This window comes from Sinohyriopsis cumingii, chromosome 10, assembly GCF_028554795.1.
Source record: "Sinohyriopsis cumingii isolate HCF-2022 chromosome 10, ASM2855479v2, whole genome shotgun sequence".
Taxonomy (NCBI): Eukaryota; Metazoa; Mollusca; class Bivalvia; order Unionida; family Unionidae; genus Sinohyriopsis; species Sinohyriopsis cumingii.
Genome location: NC_142970.1, coordinates 20,659,347 through 20,683,817, shown reverse-complemented (window position 1 = coordinate 20,683,817; position 24,471 = coordinate 20,659,347). Strand labels below are relative to the sequence as shown.

General features: G+C 35.8%; 1 protein-coding gene across 1 annotated transcript in view; it reads right to left on the bottom strand.

Moving 5' to 3' along the window:
- The window catches only part of LOC149789692 (uncharacterized), a 49,665-nt gene extending 26,668 nt beyond the window's left edge, over window positions 1–22,997 (bottom strand). The window contains exons 1-7 of the mRNA XM_089973094.1: window positions 22,946–22,997; window positions 21,082–21,089; window positions 17,149–17,230; window positions 12,547–12,813; window positions 7,974–8,585; window positions 5,414–5,556; window positions 3,189–3,437 (exon numbers count right to left, since the gene is read on the bottom strand). Of these exons, the coding sequence (XP_089829220.1) occupies window positions 3,189–3,437; window positions 5,414–5,556; window positions 7,974–8,585; window positions 12,547–12,813; window positions 17,149–17,230; window positions 21,082–21,089; window positions 22,946–22,997 (1,413 nt within the window). The remainder of the gene's footprint in view (window positions 1–3,188; window positions 3,438–5,413; window positions 5,557–7,973; window positions 8,586–12,546; window positions 12,814–17,148; window positions 17,231–21,081; window positions 21,090–22,945) is intronic.
- Window positions 22,998–24,471: the final 1,474 nt, after the last annotated feature.

The following is a 24,471-nucleotide window of genomic DNA, read 5'->3' as shown; positions in this document are numbered from 1 at the left end:
CGTCACCACTGATTGTCTTTGTGGCATATCAACTTGATGACAGATACCACACTTCCTGGAGGGGATCGCAAAGAACTAAATTGGGAGAGTTCTTCCTTGGACAAATCCAGTAAACTCTGTAACATGCCCGATCTCTCTTGGACTTTGATGTTGGGAGCAGGCACTTTGTAAGCAGCTACCACTGCAAATAAATAGGAAGACGGTGTCACCACTGGAGTAGTTTTTGGAGCTGCGGGTTTCCATTGTTTCATCAACTAAGGAAGAACGTTGTGTCAAATTTTGTTTGGCTGATATCCCCAACAATGGAGAAGTGGAAGAGCCTGAAGCTATTGGAGACTTGGTCACTGTACCTGAAGGTCATGGTTTGCGAAAATAAGGTTGTGTCCTGGTCGAAGTACCTCTCTTGCGGAGAGAAGCTGTTTTCTGCAGAATTTTCTTGTTCTGTGGGCTTTTCTTTTTCTGGGGTTGTGACCTGGTCTTGACACCGTTGCTTTTTTTAGTGTCTTGTATAGTTGTTTGTCTGTTATCTATTGCCTGTGTTATCCCTGTCTCGGTTCCGTCAGTCATGTTCCCGCCAAGCATTTTAGTTTTTTTCCTGCTCTTTGGTCCTGATTGAGGTCAGCTCCTTGCAACATTGTTGCTCATCGTCAGTACCATTATGTTGCCTTCCCTGTTCCATTCCTCGTTTCCCTATACATGCCAAATACTTATTTGTCCCTCTATAGGCTCACCCATGTTAAAATTTCCTATGTTAAATTCTCATCGTGCCCCATATTACCCCAGGCTGATTTTCCTAGTGTGTTCTTATTTGCCCTATAACTCCCCCTACTACTACTTCCACGGTACTTTCAAGACTGGACTATTGTAATTCACTTCCATCTGGTTTGTACCATTATCTGTTACAGAAACGTTTAACGTTTAAAACGCGGCAACTCACATCATCTTTTGAATAAGAAAACTGAACACACCTTCCTTCTTCTCCATAAGCTTCTCTGGCTACCAGTTCGATCCAGAATCAAACACAACATTAGTTCACTATGCTACATTCCGATGACTGCCTCCAGTACAATATACCTATCTCACTTTACCAATGTGTACCCCCAATTTAAAAACTTTTGCTCCATGTCTGATAATCGCTATCTTATTTTACCACCAGTAAAATTAAAGTCATGCATACACTGTTCATTTGCTTACCAGAGCCCAGCTATGTGAAACAAATTGTTCATAGATCTGCAACACAAGAACGATGTAGTCTAATTTCAGAGTAGTCAGAAAACTCATGCATTTTGACTACAAGAACAGGCTTAATAATGTTTACTTCCCTCATTATCTTTAGCATTTACATGTTTAGTAATTTAAAAGGTTTAATGTTGCAATCCTGCATATCTGCTAATGTGTTATCCAATATTACAAAGTTCTTAGAGTTTCTTTGTGTGTGTATGGCATATATTAGCAACAAGAACACTTCTCCCTTCTCTTATCATATATTTAAGAATATTTCAATGTAATTCTTGCATTGAAAGAGGAGGGACTGTAATTATATATAACTATCTAATAATAATAACAGTAACAAAGGAGGATATGGTCTATTAAAAGTCAATGCCGATATTTCAAGCTAATCATTGCTGATCATAATAAACAAGGCACACTGATACCTGAGACATTCTATAAAAAGTTGGACTAGTTATTACATCCTTAAGGAATATCTGTTAGTTGCCTCCCTTTGTCATAGTCCTCTTGATATGTAAGGAAATGCACTAAATGGGATACTGCTGTCTCATTGGCCAAATGAAATGGCAACTATTTTAAACACGATTTTCTGTATTGCTTTAAATATTTCGAGATATCTTGGGTGTTTCCAGTACGATCACAGGTTACAGTATTATATCAAATTGGCACTGAAAAAGGTACTAAACGAATAATGTAAGTAGGATAGGAAATAGGAGGAAAAGTAACAACCATAAGGAAAGTTTCATGGAATGGCTATGCTAAAGTTCTATTGCATTCAGGTGAGTTAATTATTTAAGATGAAGATCATTAATGATGATATATTATATACTGAACGAAAAACAGTTTTCGGTTTTTAAATGATAAATTATATTCATTCGGAGGAGTAGTGTTGACCAGATTTCAAACGGACAATATAGTGCAACACTGGATGTCCAAACAACGCTAAGTTTGCTTACTTAGACTTCCGATGTAATGAATGAGTGTCTAGTATCATGACAGTCCTCCAAAGAGTAGAGGAATAAAATATGCTTACCTATGATCAGGAGAACTACACATGAGCCAAATGCTATATCCTCTTGGAACTTCATACAAAAATGTACAGAACATAGGTCAGTATGTTTCAAATTTGTAATCCATATACAATTTGATATTTATTATGACAACCATCAACAAGAGATCCTGACCTATATCACTATGAACAATGAAAACATGCAATCAAATGCTTTACATGAAAATCCCTGTTGAACAGTATTTATTAAATTTTGTACAAAATAAATGTGTACATGATTTTTTTTTAAAACCCATCCTTTATTTCAATAAATACATTACTTCATAGTTTCATCACAGTCTCTGTTCCTGATCATCAGATACATTTGCATGTCATAATCATGGCTTCATTTACTATATAGTAAACATTCTAGGTACATTATTTACATGCTTAACATATCCAACTATATTCAAGATATTTCTGATGTCACATCCAAAGTAGGAACTCGTGGTTTGAATTTTGTCATAATTTACTTGTTTTCATGTGATAGTTCCAACAATCAAATCTGTTCAGTTTTACTCGGGTTATAATAAGTTACAAATTTAAGATTTATTGGCAAAAGTAACACTTGGCAGAATTAAAAGCAAATTGCAATTTTAATTGTATACAAATCGTTTAATTTTGGCCATAGCCATAGCCTGATAGTGCATTCAGCACGGTATTGAATACAAACCAACATCCTGACACCACAAACCATTCAGAGATCCTCTGATTTTTGTATATCATACAGTTTACCTAAACTGAAATATGCAACATGTTACATGATTAGACCTCAAGCAGACAAAACCTAGCACCACTAATAAAATATGTTTATATTTTCATTTGACATAAAAATCTTCCATTGTGCACAAAACTGTATGGACAGCTTTTATGTAGCAACTTATGCATTATAATTTTCCCTTCCTTGTACCTTGAGGCCAGAGTCTCTTAGCTTCATAAGCGCTTCTTCCAATGGGAGCCAGCTAGCAGGAACTTCCTCTCCCCAGTATGGTTGCTTTGAAGCCACTTGAAAAATCCGCTTTTTTAGGGTCTCTAACTCAGGGTCAACATGGGTGTTGTCAATAGCAATAAAGTCAACCAGGTGTTGTAATGTTGGTTTATCCTTCAGAATGCAGCGAATCTGCTCAAAGTAGTTGCTGATGACTTTCTTACGCTCGTTCTAAAATGGAAAGGCTCAATAATGTTGAACAAACACTCACTGACTAAATAAACGAGATTTTAAGTGTATATGACAGGTTAGGATTGCAATGTACACCAAATAAATACAATACACTCCCATAATGACAATAACACTTGTTTCTCACAATTCTGTTTCTGAGATTTAACATACAAATTGTACCACATAATGACCACAATGCATCATTATCAAAATAACCTTAAAAAATCACCAAATAGGTGTAGAATGTTTCTGATTCAATTAATTTTAAAAGTTCTTTAAGATGAACCAAGCAAGTTGTTGTTGTTGTTGTAGCGTTTAACAATATTTTCAGCACATTATATGATGTACATGGCAGCCAGTAGAGATGGGGGAGGATGAACCTGGGAAAACCCTGGAAAGAACCACATACCAATGAGAAGCTAGCAGCAAGCGTTCTCACGTGCCCACAATGGCTGAGTCTGAGCCTCGAACCCACGCAGACAGAGATGTGATGGCAGTGATCCGTAGCGGTGAGCACTTTAGACCACTTCGCACTTGGTCCCCCTCCGTCAAGCAAGTTAAGAATGCACCAAACATAGATAACTTGAAAATGCATCAACTGTGTTTAAAATGAATTATTTAAATTTAAAACAACTTTAAAATGAATCAAGCAAGTTTGAATTGCATCATTTATTGAGACTGGTGGGTACTGTACATATCTATATGCAAACCTTCTACATATTCATTTTAATCACGCGAACTGAATTCAATGAACTTGAAATGATCAGGCACTTGTCAACTAAAGTGTAATCAGTAACAATAAAAATTCATGGAAATAAAAAGCGTGAATGCCTGTGTTACAACACTCAATTCATGCCAAGAACATAAATAGTATTATTCAGCTCCGCTTTCCTTTACAAGTGTAGTTCATTGTAATAGTACAATATGTTCGTGAATGTAGAAAGTACCATTGTAATGGCATTTAAATCTTCCTGCATAATTAAAGCTTGTCAGTAATAATCAGATCAGTGTAAATGTTATCAGTAGCTTAAGAACATTTGTTTCATTCCAAGTACAAAGGCATTTCAGGATGGGACACCTGAAACATGTCCCTAGTTCTATCCATTACCCTCTCTACAGCCGAATCCCTAGAGACTCTGACCCTGGTTACAAAATGGAAATAGCTGAACTATTCTCCTAGTTACTCTGACCAAGAGATCAATCATTAATTCTCATGGGACTGAGATACCTGGTTATTTCTTGAAAACTCTTGCAAACACCATAAAAGCCACTGATACAACTACAAGGTATGAAAATACAAATATTAATATTCAGCTTATTTTTCTGGTCATAGTCATTGCCTTGTATTATAACAAAAGTTCACATCTTAAATTGAAGCTTTATCTGAAGACAATATGTAATTCCTTTCTTCAAAGTATTGTCTTATGTTTTATCATCATCCTGATCATTGCAAAGGAAACTCTTTCAAAATGAATCTAAACATTTGTTTAAATTAAGTCTTTAATTATTCAAATAGTAAAATACCATTATTGTAGTAAGAAGAGTTTTCATGTATTATTTATGTTTCCATTGTTTACAAAGACAATGTCTGACTATGATAAGGTCCTGTAGACTCTATTAAGGTTTCCTAAATATTTGATCCTAATATGGTTCAGCTAAATAGTGTTTGAGCTATCGTTTCCTTTCAAGACTGTTTGACAGCCAGCAAACACTACAATGAACATTTACATAAAGAAGCAGAAAAGCGATATGTCTGCCTACTTTGGTGAATAAGAGCTGTTGCAATTGCTAAATTACGGTGATATAAAACAGGTATTCTACATCCCCAATAAATCCTTACTTCCAATTATAAAAAAGAGGAACATGACAGTGTCCAGTGAATCAAAATTAAAGAAAGTTACCTTTCACTTAGTTGACAACAGTCAAATTAGCACTCTATAATAACCAAACAAGGAACATTTTTGCACTTAATCTACCTTTTGTATTTTATCCACATGTGTACCAACAATAATCACAGGTGGAGTGACTGGGATGCCAACATCTTGGGATGTAATTAAGGTACCAGCTGCAGAAGACGGTGCACAGCAATGTATTGAATTGAGCCAAATTTCAGCCATATCTGGAAAGAAGCAAAGTCAGGTTTAAGTACATTTTATAATAAGACAATAATAATGAGAGGAAATAGTGGTTTTCCTCCTATAAGACCAGCACTCCTGTACCAGGAAAGTGGACTTTCTAGAGAGAATTCCCTCGGATGTGAGTAATAAGAATGAAAACTACAAGCTTTAACCAATTTTTCAATTGTTCTTATTTTCATTTAAAATCACATAAATGTTACGGAATCAATATCAAGATACCATTTCAATTTATTGACGTTATTTCATATAATAATGAACTATCATCAATCTTTGTTCAAAATAACCTTGTTAATACGACTGTGATACAACCCTCTGGATTGAATCATAATTCATTCTGTTTTCCCACTACATTAGAATGATAATTACTAGACGAAAGTAATTATCAATGTGACAAAACCTTACATCTGAATAACACACAGCAGAAAGGGTAATCCAGTTTAATGGATCTGAGGACCATACATCAGTAAGGGTAATCCAATTTAATGGATCTGATGAACACACAACAGTAAGGGTAATCCAGTTTAATGGATCTGAGGAACATACAGCAGTAAGGGTAATCAAGTTTAATGAATTTGAGGAACACACGGCAGTAAGGATAATCCAGTATAATGGCTCTGACGAACACACAACAGTAAAGGTAATCAAATTTAATGGATCTGAGGAACACACAGCAGTAAGGGTAATCCAGTTTAATGGATCTGAGGAACACACATCAGTCAGGGTAACCAGTTTAATGGATCGGAGGAACACACAACAGTTAGGGTAATCAAATTGTATAGATCTGAGGAGCACACAGCATTAATGGTAATCCAGTTTAATGGATCTGAGGAACACAAAGCAGTAAGGGTAATCCAATTTAATGGATATGAGGAACACACGGCAGTAAGGGTAATCAAATTGAATGGACCTGAGGAACACACAGCAATACGGGTAATCGAATTTAATGGATCTGAGGAACACACATCAGTCAGAGTAATCCAATTTGATGATCTGAGGAACACAGCAGTAATGGTAATCAAATTTAATGGATCAACCTACTGAAACAAATATCAATGTATTCAAATTAGAAGTCTACCAATATTCATGAGATTACTTTTTGGCTATTTGTGCTAGGTAAAGTTAAGTTTCTGCACAAATATATCCATGTAAGAAGGTGGGCCATCCTAGCAATTACCTTTAAACATAAACTCATTGGTGTCATATTCGAATTCTTGCCATCTGATGTAGGTGGCCTCTAGTCTGATGGGGCATTCAAGAGGGAGGCCACTGTATTGTTATATTAAACAAAATGCAGATCCCTCTACTCTAAAAGAAAGTACAATTACAAATACGTGAACAGCATTAATAACGACCTGCACAAGCCAACAACTGGTTACACTGGGTTTCACTGCCTGGACACATTTTAAACAACTTTTAGAGTACAATAATGATTTAAAAAAATGCCTAAGTGTGCTTGAGGTGACATACTGTTATTCTTTTGGCCAAATAACTGAACTGAAGAGTGATTTGCCTGACATCCTAATTGCTAGGCTTCTTTCTGACCATGAGTCGGTTAAATTAAGCATTTTTGAAGAAAAACAGTAAAAGACATAACGTTTAAAGTTCTTTTCTTCAGTGACATTTGCTTTCTTTTTAGGATGATTCACATCAAAGGCCTTGTTTCTTAAATACTTCGAGTACTAGTTGAATAGCACATATTGTCAGATGAACAAAATAAGGAGGAAGCAGTATTTTAATATGCATGCACCTCTACCTCCCAGAGCCAGATTTAATCATTCTTTATCTAGGCACTAGCAATGCATGGTGGCTTGGCAGTTCTGTTTTGAATTGCACTTTGGAAACATGATTAATGATATGATCGACGGAAATTGAAATCAAAGGCAAGTACGTTTCCCATGGACACCCAAGGAATGCCAGCCCTGAACTGGCCTCAGAAGTACTGAACTTCTATACCTACAATGCTCATTAAACTGAACTATCCCAACTCATAAGTAAGGCATAGGTAACTCTAGAAAGTTTTGCCCAATACATCAGCTGCAATTGCAATGTAGTTTGTATTGTGATAATAATCTTGATGCTATATAATTTACCTAACATCAGTTTCAACAAGCAACTTGTTATGCAGTACAATTACAAGGACGAAACATATGTTACGTATGGACAAATAAGATAAGAGCATGATAAACTCTGCCTGACAATCATGTTTTACCTTGAAATAAGTTATACAGATCAAAGTAGAATATTTTTTGCCATAAAAAACATCCCGCATTAAGTATTTTGATTTTCTCTGGTTTGGAAGTGCAAAACCATTTGCACTAATCATGTTAATAAATGCAATACTCATTTAATTTCTATTATTCAAAGTTTCAGTTTCCAAAACATGGAGTTATAACACTACCTTGAACATGACAGCGTTGTACTCCCTCTGTATCAAAATAGCATTCATCATCTTTCACAAGACCTGTGACCTGCTGACTAAGATCTGTGACCAAGAGATATATTGCACGACACGTCAGAAATGTCTGGTGTGTAGTGTAGAATACATACTGGCCTGCAAAGTCCCACATTCCCAATACTGCATGTTCAACTATGGTCTTCTCTAGCTTGTCTGCCTTCTCATTGACCAATTTAAGGAATTCCATCACTGCATCTTTTCTACTAGTTACATGACTTTCACCATCCTGAATCATAACACTGCTTGCCTCCAAAGATGGAAGTCTCGGATCTGCCTTGACAGAAGATGATCCTTCTGGTTGGTTTTTAGTAACGTCTTCTTGGTCAACATCCATCTCTGAACTAACACTAAAATCATTGATATGGATTACCCCTCTATTGGATGATATATCGGCATCACTGTCATTATAATTGACTGGACCATGCGAATTTTCAGATGTCTCTCTTTCATAAATAACCTCTGTGTGTCCTTTCTGCTCACCACGGTCCTCAGTACTCTCAGTTTGATCAGCCAGTAGCTTCAAGAGGCGGCGAAGTCGAATCAACTCATCTGAATCTTAAAAAACAACAGAAAGATAACTGTTTTATAGCCACATATATAGTGTTTATTGTTTTGCACACGACATACAATACAAAGCAAATAAATACTTGCACAAAGTAATTTTCACTGCTGCAGAACAATATATCTTGTAAACTGAGAATGGATATTACTAATTGTTGTGATTCTTCCTTAATGTGAAAACTTTTTTGTTTGATAAAACAATATATTTATTGATGAAAGTGCATTAACTTTACACCATTAATTTTTATAACTCTCTCATAAATGCACACATAGTCTTTAGACACATTCTGATTCTACAGATTATAATTCTTCCCCTCAACCAAATCTATACAGACATGTATATTACAAACATAAACATCAATGAAGTCTGTCATAATTCAACTGTCCATAAAGGGTCTGATATCTGCCAAAACCTGTGCAAGTCAACTACCTCAATATGTCCTTGGAAGAAGCACTTATTTAACCTTAAAATTTAAATACGGAATGAATATATTAATAATAATGATAATAATATTATAATAAATGTCTAACTTTGCATATGCAAGCTGACCTTAAGGCTCAATCTAACTTTACCTTTTTGCACTATTATTCTCTCTCCCTCTTATGCAGTGTACATAGACATATACAAATACACAGTGTAAATATACCTATACAGTGCACATATACACATACACAGTGTACATATACATATACACATACAGTGTTACATACATGTATACATACACACACTATTCATGTATATGTATATAATGTGTCCAATACTAAATACGTATATAATGTATCCAATGATATCCAGTAGTATATAGGTATATAATGTATCCAATACTATATATGCATTCAGTTTGCAATTGATTGTCACATGGATAGAGATACTTTTAAGTAACAGTTTATTTTGTTAGCAATAGTAAATTCCTGTAGACGTGTTTGCACAAAAATTTATGAGATGTGTTAAATCTACCATTTAACAAATTTCAAATGAAAAAATAGTTTTGTACTCTACTCCTTTAGCTTGAGATCATGGCATAAACTGTTTTCACAACAAAACATAATTAATGTAATTGTGATACATGTACAATACATGTCATTAGCATTTTACCTATATCATTACAACAGGTAGTTCTTGTCGAGCCGTTAGATAAAACATATATTTTACATGGAGTCAATTTGTGAACACTTTGTACAGTTTCACCCAAATCATAATATAATTACCAATTGTAAAATATATGAATTTCGCTCAGAACAAACATAAACGGTTGGGGCACTTAAACAGTCATCATTGGTAACATGGTCATGCAGAATGAAACAAAACAACCATATAAGTTCCATTCGTACATCATGATGATACAAGCCCCTATTTGTACAGCATGATAAAATATCTCATTTTTACAGTATGATACAACTCCCATTTTTACAGCATGATATGGCCAAAACTGATCAAAATGCAATTCAAATTCAGCTTACCAACTTGTTTCAATACAAAAACTAAATCATCCAATAACGATTATTGGGATCGTACATGGTTATTTGGTGACGACATTTTCTAAATTCTAGATTCCAAGACGAATGGTGAAAATTGAGCTCAAGGAGTAAGGACATCAAAGCATCAATAGCAATGAGTAAACACTGATACCATAAAAAGGCTATCACACACCCATGGTCCTGGGTAAACCGAGATACCAGAAAAGGCTATATACACATCCAAGGCACAGGATGAACATTGACACCTGAAAAGGCTATCAACACACCCATAGCACTGGGTAACACAGACACCAGAAAATGTTTATCTACACACAAACGGCAATAAGTAAGCACTGATACCATAAAATGACTATCAAAACACCCAAAGCACTTGGTGAGCACTGATACCAGAAAAAAGGCTACAACACATTCAATGCACTAGGTGAAAACTGATACCAGAAAAAGGCTATCAACACACCGATGGCCCCGAGTAAACACAGATACCAGAAATAGGCTATCCAAACACCCAAAGCACTGGGTGAATACTGATACCTTCAAAAGACTATCAACACACCGAATGCACTGGGTAAATACACATACCAGAAAAAGGCTACCAACACACCCATGGCACTGGGTGAAGAATGACACAAGGAAAAAGCTATCAACACACCCATGGACTGGTTAAACACAGACACCAGAAAAAGGCTATCCAGGCACCCATATGATTGGTTGAACACTAATACAAGAAAGGGAAAAACACGTGCATGAAAAAACATTTCCATATTATCGCATGCAATTCTTGTTTTTCTAGTGAAGATTGATACAGTACACTAAATTTTTCTTTTCCTTTTGTCAGGATGGCATTCCCATACAGATGTTGTTAACTGGTGAATTAACAAGAGATTCAAACAAGAGACCCAACTGTGAAAATGTATTGAGAAATAACCACTTTAGCAAATTGTTCAAGATAAAAGCAAACTTTTGCCAATGAACAGACACAGGATGATGGATGAGAGATGATGGACAATGGACCATCCCATAAACGCCTCTGGTCAATAACTGGTGGAGCTAAAATCAGAGCAGCATGTAAAATGCAAAATCTTTCATGCACCAAACATTTGTATGGCTGCTCAAAAGACAACCAATCATGCTAATGACTACTCAAAGACAACCAAGATGACTGCTCAAAGACAATAATGACAACTACTCTAAGACATACAAAGTTGCTGGGACTACTTCTTCTGTGATGGAGCCCCGAGTGGCAGAGTGGTCTAAAGCGCTCACAGTTACAAATCACTGACATTTCATCTCAGTCTGCACGGGTTCCAGTCTCAGGTTTGGCCAGTGTGGGTATGTAAGAAAGCTTGCCAGTAGCTTCTCGTGGGTCGGTGGTTCTTTCCGGGTTCTTCCTCCACCATTAACAGTGGCCGCCATGATTAGCCTATCCAAGAACAGGCACAGAGTACACCAAAACTGAAATTTTAAAAATGGCGTTAAACCCTACAACATCAACTTCTGTGATGAAAACATTGTTTCTACTTTGTTCTGCACCTCAAGAATATATGCTTCCAAGAACACGCACAGAGTACAACACAACTTAAATTTAACAAAAATGTATATTTTCATAAAATACCTATTTAAAGAGAGGTAAAATCTTCTGCAATGGTAAACATGAACAAACCGCCCAAAAGTCCACATGATATACATTTTAAATGCAGTTCCAAGGCATTAATTGTAAATATGCACACTTAGAAGAATAAATATAGCAAAGTCTATAAAACGTAAAACAAAAAAAATTAAACATTTTCTCATTAATGTCAAGGGACAATACAGTCACATCCTCTCACTATAGAGCCAGGGGACAATACACTCACATTCTTTCATTACTATCAGGGGACAATACATTCACATTCTCTCACCATAGAGCCAGGGGACAATACAGTCACATATCTCATTATAGGGTCAGCGGACAATACAGTCACATCACTCCCTATAGTGCCAGAGGACAATACAGTCACATTTTCTCATAAATGTCAAGGGACAATACAGTCACATCATCTCACCATAGTCCCAGGGGACAATACAGTCACACATCGCACTATAGGGTCAGGGGACAATACAGTCACATCCCTCACTATAGAGCCCAGGGACAATTCAGTCACATTCTCTCATTACTATCAGGGGACAGTACAATCACATCTCACTATAGGGTCAGGGCAATACAGTCACATCCCCTTGCTATATGTATGTGGTCAGTGGAGGAATTATGTCCGAAAATGACCTCAATCCTATCCCAAGTTTTAAATTCTCTATATGCACACAAGGTGAGGAATTATGTATCATTACTCAGAATGGCCCCTGCCATATGTCAATGTTTATGATCTATATTTGTACACTAGAAGAGGAACTATGCATCATTTCTCATACACTTTCAGCCAGGGAGAATCTTATAACTCATGTATTTTCATTGTAAATATTAGGGAAAATGACGGCCTACCTCCATGTTCTACTATCCATTCCCCAGTGTCCAGAGAGATTTTGCAACAATGTTTATATACATCGATTCCCTCTGTACTTTTTTTTTCAGATATATTAACTTGCTTTCCAAGGAGGCGCTTGGTTAATGTTGTCTTTCCAACTCCAAACTGACCAACCACCATGACTCGTAGGTTGTAAACCTTCTCCTTTCCATCGCGCAAAGCCTTTTTGTACAGCTGAATGGATTTATCATCCATACGAAGAATCTCCATAGGAATGATATGGCCTGAAATCAGTCAATGCAAAGAACATATTGTTATGCACATTTGATTTAATTCGTATTTGCTTTAATTTAATTTTTTCGTTTGTTAGTTTTATTATTTTGTATTCCATTATTTTAATATAATTTTATTTACATGATTTGACATTTTCCAGAAATTCATTTTCCAGAAATTCAGTTCAGTTTTTAGTAAACACTAATAATAGAACTTTGTATCTTATGCTGGCCTAGTTTCTGACCTTGATTCATCAGTTGAAGTAAACAAACTTTTAAAACAATTCTTTCTTAAGCAAAATTGAGGCCATACTTGAAGTATGCGACAAATAACATGTAGCAATTATTCCCAATATGTGGTTTAGTGGAAGCTTGACCTTCATCCAGGCATTTTGTTTTGTGAAGTAGCCAGATTTAATATTGATTTATTCTTGCCTTAACCCTGCATATGTTCAGATGGTTTTGTTGTGACCAGTTTGAGTTTAGTTTTTAATCTTTCTTCAGATTATTTAGATTCTATGAGATTATTTTTCCCTAGAAATACTTATGCTCTAAATAATTTCTTGGACAAAGACAGTTATTGAAATTTACAGAATTCAAACACTGGAATATTATGTTCTGTCGTTCAACAAAGAACTGTTGACACATCAGTACAACACTGACCACATCAAAGTCATCGCATTCCAAATGGATTTAAACAGTATTTGAACTCAATTTCATTATAACATTTTATTACTAGGACATCTACATTTTAATTCTTGGATTATTTTTGGATTTGATTCTTGAAACCATTAATTATTTTTTCTAATGTTCACCTGGCTTCTAGGGAAATAAATTAGTTGTTAAATTTTACAAAGCTTGTTGTCTTCACTATTTTCTTGTTACGTTTTGTAAGAGCCGAAACTTAACGAAGAAATTGGGTGCTCATCCCTGGGATAGATGAATTTTGGCTAAAATATTTCAGAAAACTTTGAATTCCCCACGGTTTTGAAATTATTTTAAATCCCAAGTATTATAATTTTACATTTTTGTAATTTTTCGTGAAATCGGCAAGCTTTTTTACAGTGTCTTCAAAATCTTTATTTCAAATCCTGCCCAAGAACAATTAGAAATGAGGCAAATGCTTCCTTAGCGAAGCAAGGAATAGAAAATATTTGGTCCAGTATTGTGTAGACAAGAATGTTTTGGGTAAAAGTGCATCAGTTTTGATTAATAAGTCTGTAGCAGACTCTGACATAAAGTAAAAGACTTAGAATTAAATTACAGGAAGGAATTTGGAGTTTAGGAAGCTGTACCTTCAGAAAGATAAAGAAGAAAAACAAATGCAGTTGCTATTGGCAAAAGAGAAAGAACAAAGGCATTTACAAATGGAGAAAAGGAAAGATAAAGATAAATGCAATTGCAGAAAGAACAAATTAAGTTACAGGAGAGAGAAACACTGCAGTTTTGAAAGAAAAAGATGAAGAACAAATGCAGTTAGATAAGGAAGAAAGAGACACACAGACAGATGGAAATAAAAATGCAAAGAGAGAAGGACGAGAAGGAACATCAATTTAGAATAAAAGAAATGGAACTGGCAAGTAAAATGCACATTCCCATTTCACATACAAATTCAAGTTTTGATGGTACAAGGAAAGTAGGTTAGTGCCCTCTTTTAGAAAAGAAGATTTAGACAAATGGTTCCCTTATTTTAAAAAAGTTGCTGACAATTTGAAATGGCCAAAAATTTGGACTAAATTTTTACTGTATGCTTTTTGGCAAAGCGCAAGATATATATGCATCACTGTCAGTACAGCAGAGTGCTGACTATGATTTGGTGAAGGAATGCATCTTAAAGGGTCATGAGTTAGTCCCTGAGGCTTATCAGCAAAAATTCAGAAACTATAAAAAGGTTGGACAGACTCATGTCGAATTTGCAAGAGAAAAACAGCAGTTATTCTACAGATGTTGCTTAGCCAAGAAAATTAATCAAGATTATGAAAGCTTCATACAACTTGTATTACTTGAAGAGTTTAAGAATTGTATTTTATACTAACATTACAACTTGTTTTGATGAACAAAAGGTTGAAACCTTGGAAAATCCAGCTAAATGTGCTGCTGACGAGTATTCATTAGCTCATAAAGTTTCTTTGGTAAATGAGACTTCCAATCAGCAATCTTCTGTCAGGAAAGTATTTCAGCCTAACACAAACCATTATAAATCTCAGTCTGGCACAACTTCTAAACATCAAGCTTCAGATAAGCTTGATCAAAGATTCTTGACTCTTCCTACGTGTACTTGTTGTAAGAAGAAGGACACGTTATTTCTTATTGCTACAAATTGAAAAATAAGTATCTGAATCAAGACAGACCTACTCTGAATGCTCTTATTTCTTAGAGGCATGGTCACGGTCATGTATTGAAAGCAATACATGTGTTGGGTCTAATAAACTCCAGTCTTATTTTATTATGGAGAATTATGAACCATTCCATTCTAATGGTTCTATATCACTCTTGAGTGATTCAGCCAATCCCATCCCTATTAAAATTTTAAGGGACACAGGAGCTTCTCAGTTTTTTATTGTCAGGTACTTCGCCTTTTTCTGAGAAGTCTTCTTCTAATGAAATAATTCTTATTCTGGGAGTAGAGTACGGCTTTATTAATGTTCCTTTCCACTGTGTACATTTGTCATCAGACTTAGTCTAAGGACCCTTGACAGTCGAACAGTGTATACTTTACCCATTGGGGGCATTCATTTATATCCAGTCAACGACTTAGCTGGATATAAGGTTGTGGCTAATTCATTTGTAACTGACAAGCCTTCCTTGGATCAAAACGTCGATTTTATTGAAAACGAATTCCCTAATTTATATCCAGCTTGCGCAGCTACAAGTGCTATGGCAAAGAAAGCTCTTGAGAATGATGTTGATCAGGAACGTATTCCTTTAGCTGACACAGGTAGTGATCAGACTTTTGATGAGGTCACTTTGAAAATTGTGAAAGCTACGTTAAATTATCCAAATCAGAAGTCTTGGTGCTTCATGTCGTTTGCCATGTAAAATAAACTATTCCCTAAGTCTTGTTTTTTTCATGCTGTTGATATGTATAGCATGCCACTTCCCTAAACAAGTCTTGTTATTTCATGATGTTGCTACGTATATGCCACTTCCCTACCCAAGTCTAATTATTTCATGTTTGGCGTTTAATTAGATTAGTCACCTCTCTAACTGGTACAACCATTATGATGTGTATATAATGATAATAGAGCAGGGGTATGGGCATAATGTAAAATACAGTATGACAATTTATCAAGGAAGAATCCTGTCATCATTTATTGCCAAGTCACACACACACACTTTCAAACAGTATTATCATACAGGTTAGAGAATGTTTGAATTCATACTCTATGGGGATTATGGCACTCATTTCCTTGCTTGCATGCATGAGCCTATATTACCCTCGACAATCCACACATCACTATAATATGATTCTACAATGTCACTTGCATATGAAATGATGATTAGAGGACATATTGACCTAGTAATTAATTCCCATCTAAGTACAGTCACTACAGATACCAGTGACATAAATCAAAATATATAGAGGTTATTATCTTTTTTATGAAGAAATAATATTATCATACAATTTAGAGAGTTTTGTATGCAACAAACAGAGTGGAATGTGCTATTCCTGGATCCTACAAAATAATACTTGATAACATGAAGCAAATGTCTATATATCATGTAAGTTATAGAATTTTCAATGTTTCAAACTGGATGGTAACATCTCTTCCTATTTTAAAATGCATCAACATTCTACTATAGGATCCAGGTACTGTATAATTCTCTCTCTCTCTCTCAGTACAGTTGTTTTTATACAAACAGGAATACCAAATACCGAAATGATGGATGTCAACACATTTACAAATGTCTTTATTATCAGTTTAAATTTCATATGATGGTCATTTGCAATAAACACTATTTGTGTACAGCAGTATGTCATTATTTATTGTTGTTGTTGGGTTTAATGCCATCTGTTTAGCACAATATAGGCTATACATAATGGCCAGTATAAATGGCGGAGGAAACACCCGGGAAAACCCCAGAAAGAATCACTGACTCACAAGAAGGTAGTGAAAAGCATTCTCACATACCCACATTGGCCAAACCTGAGACTCGAACCCACGCAGACAAAGGTGAGATGGCAATGATCCGTAATGGTAAGTGCTTTAGACCACTTGGCCACTCTGGGCCCCACAGTTTATCATAGGAATGTACCTAATATAAACAAACCTTTACGATTCATTGCAGCCTAAATCTACAGAGTCCAGCATGTGTGCCTGTAATAACGTTTGTAGTTACCATTACCTTGTTTGTCATCTTCAGATTCCCAAGGGACCAGTCCAGATGTTGGCAATTCTGTCGCTACACTTGACTGCCCTTGATTTACCTAGACAAATGGAAGAAATTCTTGGTAAAACATGGCAAAACCTAATGAACAAAATAACCATGATATGTGATACAATATTGGAGTCAGCATCAATAATTTCAATTGTGCTCATATAAATGACTTGAGTCACAGGCATTTATGAGGAAAAACAATAGAGTATTACTGTACTATAATTGAGAAAATCAGTCCATGGCATTTACCTCTGCATATTTCAAGACTGAATTAAATTAAACTGGCTCATTTCTACACAAAATGACATTGTTCTATAATTGCAAATCAGTGTTAAAGATTTTTTAAATTTGAGTTTGAGATTTAACGTCATACCTTAAATACTTAGAGTAGTCCGGTAGTTTTATGTTTTTGCTTCATCGAAGACAAGTTTTTTAAAATGGCGTATCAAATGTTGTATATTGTTCTGGTTTGAGGGTATCTTAGAAATAAACTTGCGGAAGGTAAAAAAAAAATTCAGTGTTGAATAGGTTTAGATGAATAGAATAATGACATACCTTTATGCATGTGCACAGTGACTAATACGCTTGTGAATTTGCCCCAAAATGGCAGACCTTTATTTGTGTGTACAGTAAATAAGTGTGAGTTTCAAATGATTCACGTGTGAAAGTACCACAAAAACGTCATAGTCTACATCTGGCACGTGTCACCAAAGATACCAATATGTGTCCTCTTCATGACCATCATAATCATACAAATTACAATTTTACCGACACTAACTAAAAGGGACATAACTATCAATTGTGCTTGAAATTGTTTTCCCTAGATGTGAATTTTTAACCTACACCTGGGTCATCTCATGTTTTTTTTTTCCATATCATGTGCAGCAGTGAAATAGCCGAGTTTCAGAAGCATGGTATGAATGTTCATGAGAAATCTATCAAGTAATATTTCTGCTCCTTACACAACGACTTGTGATATATTCAATGTATCATTTATGGATACTCAGCAAATGCAATGTAGTAATTTTATTTTAGTGGGGTTGGGAATTGCTTTTCACTTTTAAGACATTATAATTATTTTAAACATAAGCATATTCATCAGGAAAATCCGGGCATAATGCATACAGGGTAGTTTCTGTTATCAGAAATATTAGTTTAATTACAGAAACAGAAGCTGTTTCCATTAAGTAAAAATGAGTTCAAGAACTACTGTATAAGTGGGGCTTTTTGTACCATAACATCGCATAAAATTGTATCACATTAGTAATTTAACACTGATATTCATGAACAAAGGCGCCTTTTACAACCCTATATTGTACTATGTACCTAGTAGGCAGCCGTCATGCTGAAATACGTGTTCTCCAATTTAATGTTTATACACATGACATACCGTTATGTCTCTATGCGTCCTCCAGTCAGCTGATTTTAGTCACACATTGTTATTGTTGTAGTGCTCATATATTTTGGGTCTCGAGGTGACACCTGATAAATCTAAATGCTCCTCCCCTTTAGCCTGTTTTTTACAACAATGCAAGAGTGTCAGATAAAAGTACCTGCTCAAGCAGTCAAAGACTGCATCCATATATTCGGATAAGGTTGTCATTACAGACGTTGTCTCCGGTTATTGAATGAATTTCGCTTTTTTCAAATAACAGGATTTGTAATCAACTCGCAAGGTCACCAACAGCAAGGTCGTTTTGGATTGGCTGACGGATTGGAATGCACACAATTTCATGCTTCGTTTACCACAATATTTGCACATGCTTGCTATCTAGCTAATCAGTCTTTCAAAATTTCCCCCAACGTATGTGTATCGACCTGTAAATAACTCTTCAACCCCAATACTGCTTGTATGCAGTGTCAACAAAACCTGTTGACTTCCCAGTGATGTAGGCATATGTACAATCTGTCCTGTATTGTTGTCATCTGTTAGTCTCGAGAGACGATGGAACTGCGCCCATGAGTGATGTCCCGGTTTGTAGTTGTGCAGCGTCTGCTGTGGCTATGTAGTCAAAGACCGGAGTGGCAGTCCTTGATACACTTGACAAATAATACACTACTTAAATATACCTAGTGCCTCGTAGATGTATACCCCATTACCGGTATGTTAACTAAAGGTTGATAGGTTAACAGGTAAAAACATTACACATCTTTCATTATAATAACCAATGAGAGGGTTGTTTACTCAATCTTTTGATAAAAGTCTGAAACATAATATGTTAAATTTAGACACACTGGAAAGGACGAGGATGCCATAAGCCCAATTACACAATGGAGTGATGAAATCGCTGTGTCGTTAATGCAGCAGATATCCAACAACCCCATTGCCTGGACTGCATCCATATATTTTCGGACCCCAGATATACCAGAAATCATGACCAGAGAGAGATTTGACAAAAGTAGGCAGATATTTTCGTGCTAATGACAAAAGTGTCAACCCACCTAGAGGCCAACCAGAACAGGACAAAATTTGCCACATAAAGCTTTTCTATCACACAATCTTGGAGAATAACTTGAAGGTTATGACCCTTCAAAAAGTCAGTCAATGAAGGAATGAATGTGTGTAAAGGAAGAATATCATTCAAACAATACCTGCTGGAAAAACCCAAAAAAATTCAGCATTACAGTCTGGGATAGAACCCATCCCAAAACCAGCTATGTCCACGAATTGTATGTATATGTTGATAAACCTAATAGTTCATAGAAAAGGAAAATGATTGTATTATGAACAAGAGTAGTGAAAGACCTTACAATAAAAATGAAAAATAACGTGTGTGTGGACAACTTGTTTTCAAGTCTTCTGTTATCTGAAGATTTACTTCAGGATAGACTAAGGGTGGCCTAGTGGTTAGAGCATCCGCCTTGGATGTGGGAAGTCGTAGGTTCGATCGACGGCTGAGTCATACCAAAAACTTACTAAAATGGTACTAACAGCTGCCTTGCTTGGCGCTCAGCATTAAGATGTTAGTGTTAGGACTGTTCAGAATGGTGTGAGGATAATGTGATTCGTTGGGACATCATGCTACATGTCTGTGCCATGATGCCCCAGTGCTAGACATCAATATAAACAGCCACACTGCAGACATCGTATCCATATGACTGAATTTTTTTTAAAGCTACATTAAAAATCCAAATCACACACACGCAATGTTGTGGCATAGTCTCAAAAAATAAAAAAGGAATGTAAGAAACTTAAACAAAAACAGGCTTGAAAAGCAAGGGGGACATAAACATTAAGCAAAACTGAAGATGGTCTGATCTGCATTGAAAGACAACAAACAAAAACTGCCCATATATTGTTGAATGGCATGGATCCCATATTGTACCATTCTCCACTACTGTTATGTAATTATAGTGCATTTCATTCCTACTTTATGATGGATTTATTTTGTGGAATATTCAAATTGTATTGTTTGTTATATTTTCACCATGAATATATGTTATGTTTAAATTTATTTTGGACTTTACCATGTCCAAAGTCAAGTTCCATGTATACTTGACCAGTCACTTTAATTTGTTCCTATTTGTGTGGGTTCAATATTAAGATCATTATCAATCAAGTTAAACATGTTTATTTGGTTCTGGGTCTGGGACATTGTTATTTTCCCATGAAGAACCTGAAGGACCTCGTGTTTTTCACATTCTTTAGTATAACATATTTTAGTACTAGATTGTATATGTTTACTCCTTAGAATTGTATATGCAAAGAATCATTTCAATTCATCTTAGAATACCAAGCTAAAATAGCACACAAGAAAAATAAAAAATGAAGGGACAATAAATAATAACAGTAAAAATGTAAATAATAAAAACACATGCATTAACACTGTGCAACACATATTTTTAAATTAAAAGTATCTCTATATGGGAAAGCCTAAGACAAGATTTGATTTGGACAACCCCATCCCCTAAAAGAACAAAAGAGTAAAGAATGTACAACAAATGCAATACCACAAACACACATCATGGGGACAAAAGTAACAAAACTTAACAGACCTTTCGGCAAAAGATCACTTATTGATTTAAAAGGGAAAACGATAAGGATGCCAGCTAAACGGGATCATGCATGAACGAAAATGAGTATGAACCTAGAAGTCTATGCAGATTAGCCATATAACAAAAGATAAGGAAACCAAAATAAAACAAAGAAAAATCTAGATTCAAAATTATGTTTTCCAAAGTATTTTTACTTTTTCAGATACAATACCCAATCATCAAATAATGGACAGGGATAAACATACATAAAAACCTTTAGTTTTAGAAAACACCAGGATAGCAACACTAAAGCTTTAAGTGTTGGGATGGGGATGTGTGTTGCCTAGAGCTAAGGAGCTAGCAGAGCTAAAATCTGAAAAGGAAATTTCATCTACAAAATTTCATAATAATTCAGTTTTGGAAACTCCTAATTTCTCATTACTAAAGTAGATGGGCTCTTCATGTGAATTTCGAGTTAGGTATTTGGTACTTTAAACTACTTAGGTACAAAATTATCTCAGATTATTAACTATTTACAAATAGGCCAATTTTGTTGTATGAAATATGAATCCATGAAACTTTAGAAACTGTAGCGATATACCTGATAAGTTATTATACATAACATCTAACAGTACTCATTTGTATTATTAGTATTATTTACCACTATTTTAGCCTAGTGGTTAGAGCATCCACCTCGGATGCAGGAGGTCGTGGGTTTGCACCCTGGCCAAGTTATACCAAAGACGAATACAAATACGGTACTAACAGCTGCCTTGATAGGTGCTCAGCATTAAGAGTTAGTGTTAAGATTGTTCAGCCTGGTGTCAAGATATTGTGCCTGCTATGAATATTATGCTACACGTCTATGGCATGATGTCCCAGTGCTAGACATTACTATAAACTGCAACACTGCAGACATCGAAGTGATATGACTGCAAAATTGTTAAAGCTACATTAAAAATCAAAATCACACACATACATTATTATTAATTATTTACTTATTTATTACTATTATTATTACGATATATATGTTTAGCTTAATCGCTTGTTTGTTAATTTTTTTAATTCATTTATATTTTATTGTAATGTAACAGTGTTTACTGAACGTGACCTTGTTTAATACTGAGTTCAGTTTGATCTGATTGGCTTTGTTTTTAAAGGTTTTTATTTATTTTAGGTAAACCACCAATAATAGCTTCATCATATTCTATGTGTGTGAGCTCATTGACCAAAGTTTTATTCACATAAACAAGAAGGCATAAAAATGTTTATCAGGGCAAGAATTTGGAGATCCCCAAGTGAATTTAATCGGTTATTGTGTTGTAAGTAAACAAAGATCATCCTAGTAAGTTATGTTCCATTAGGTGATAGTTGTTTGTAGAAAATGCTAATATGACCTGAGGTCAAGCAGAGAACTTATTATCTTGAGACTGACAATTGTACTAGTTGTGCTTTAACAGATCTCCCAGCAGAACTGATCCAAGCTGGGCGAGTAGCACTGCCTTGCTCCCTCCAAATCATCCTCGACAAGATCTGGCAAACAGGAGTATGGTCATCGCTGTGGTCCCAATCACTAGTCATCACCCTGCCCAAGAAAGGCAACATGCACAACAGTGTCAAAACCACAATCAGTCTTATAAGCCATACGTGAAAAGTCATGCTGAGGATACTGCTGAATAGACTAAAACCACGGGCTGAAACGATCATTACCGATAGGCAGGAAGGTTTCAGAGCAGTGCGCAGCACAACAGAGCAGATCTTCAACCTCATGATATTGTGTGAGAAGTACCTCCAGCACCAGCAAAATCTGTACCTTGTCTTTGTGGATTCCAAGAAGGCATTTGACAGGGTAGAATTGTGGGCGACCATGAGACTGTACAACATCAATGCCAACCTCATCACAGTAATCGAGTACCTCCATGACAAGACCACCAGTGCAGTATGATTCAACGCCATCATAGACGACTGGTTCAGAATGAAAGTCGGAGTCAAACAAGATTGTCAGCTTTCTCCCACACTATTCAACATCTTTCTGGAGAGAATCATGGCTGACACACTTGAAAAGCATGAAGGGAGTGTCAGCATCAGTGGCAGAACAGTCACTAACGTACGTTTTGCCGACTACATTAATGGACTAGCAGGAAATGAGCAAGAATTAGCTAGCTTAGTAGAGAGCTCGACAAAACCCCTGCAGCCTATGGCATATAAATTAGTGCAGAGAAGACCAAAATGATGACAAGTAATATCAAGAACACCAGCACTAACGTAATAGTCAAAGGTACGAAGCTATAACCAGTCCAAATCTTCAGTTATTTGTGTAACATATGAAGGATTAAAGCCTGAGGTACTCTCCAGGAGTGCATAGACAACAGCAGCGCTGATAAAACTGAAGTCCATCTAGAACGCCAGGAACATCGCACTCAGTTCAAGGGTCAGACGTATGCACTCCTGGTGATCTCCATATTTCTCTATATCTACGAATCATGGACCATAACATCTGACTCAGAGGAAAGGATACAGGCCACAGAGATGAGATGTTTCTGAAAGACCTTCGGTGTCACATACATATACTGTGTCACCAATGAAGAAATACGACAAAGGATCAGACAAGCCACTGGGCCTCACAATGACCTCCTGATCACGGTGTGAAAACGTAAACTGCAGTGGTATGAGCATGTCTCACAATCATCGGGACTTCCTAAGACAATCCCGCAAGGCACTGTACAAGTAAGAAGAATAAGAGAGGCAGGCAAAGAAAGAGGTGGGATGATATAATTGAAGAGTGTTCAGGCTTGACATTGAGTGACTCACTGAGAAGGACGTACAATCAAGAGGAATGGAGGAAGCTGGTTGTTTGGTTATGTGCAATGCCCCAACAGTCCAACAGACTAAATAACTGATGATGATGCTTTAACATCTAACACTGTAAGTTGTGTTATCTTGTGACAAGTGAGGGCTGAATTTTATTTTCGTCAAATTATTGAATTCAAGTGATTATTTTCACTGGAACTATTAAAGTGACCTGATACAATTCTGGGATAAAGACATTCACTAGATTTTATGCTGAATTCAAACTTGGAAGAATATTTCAGGAATTTAGCAAGAGACTGTTGACACATTACTTTGCTGACTATAAGAGCCATCATCACCTTTCATTTTCAATATCACTGGGACTTGAACTCAGTTTTATTCAGGACTTTTATTACTAGGACTTGTGTTTTTAATTCTTGGTTTAGTGTTGGATCTAATTTGCAATACCGTAAGTTCTTTTTCCTCATTTTTCACTTTGTATTCTATGGAAATAAATTATTTGTT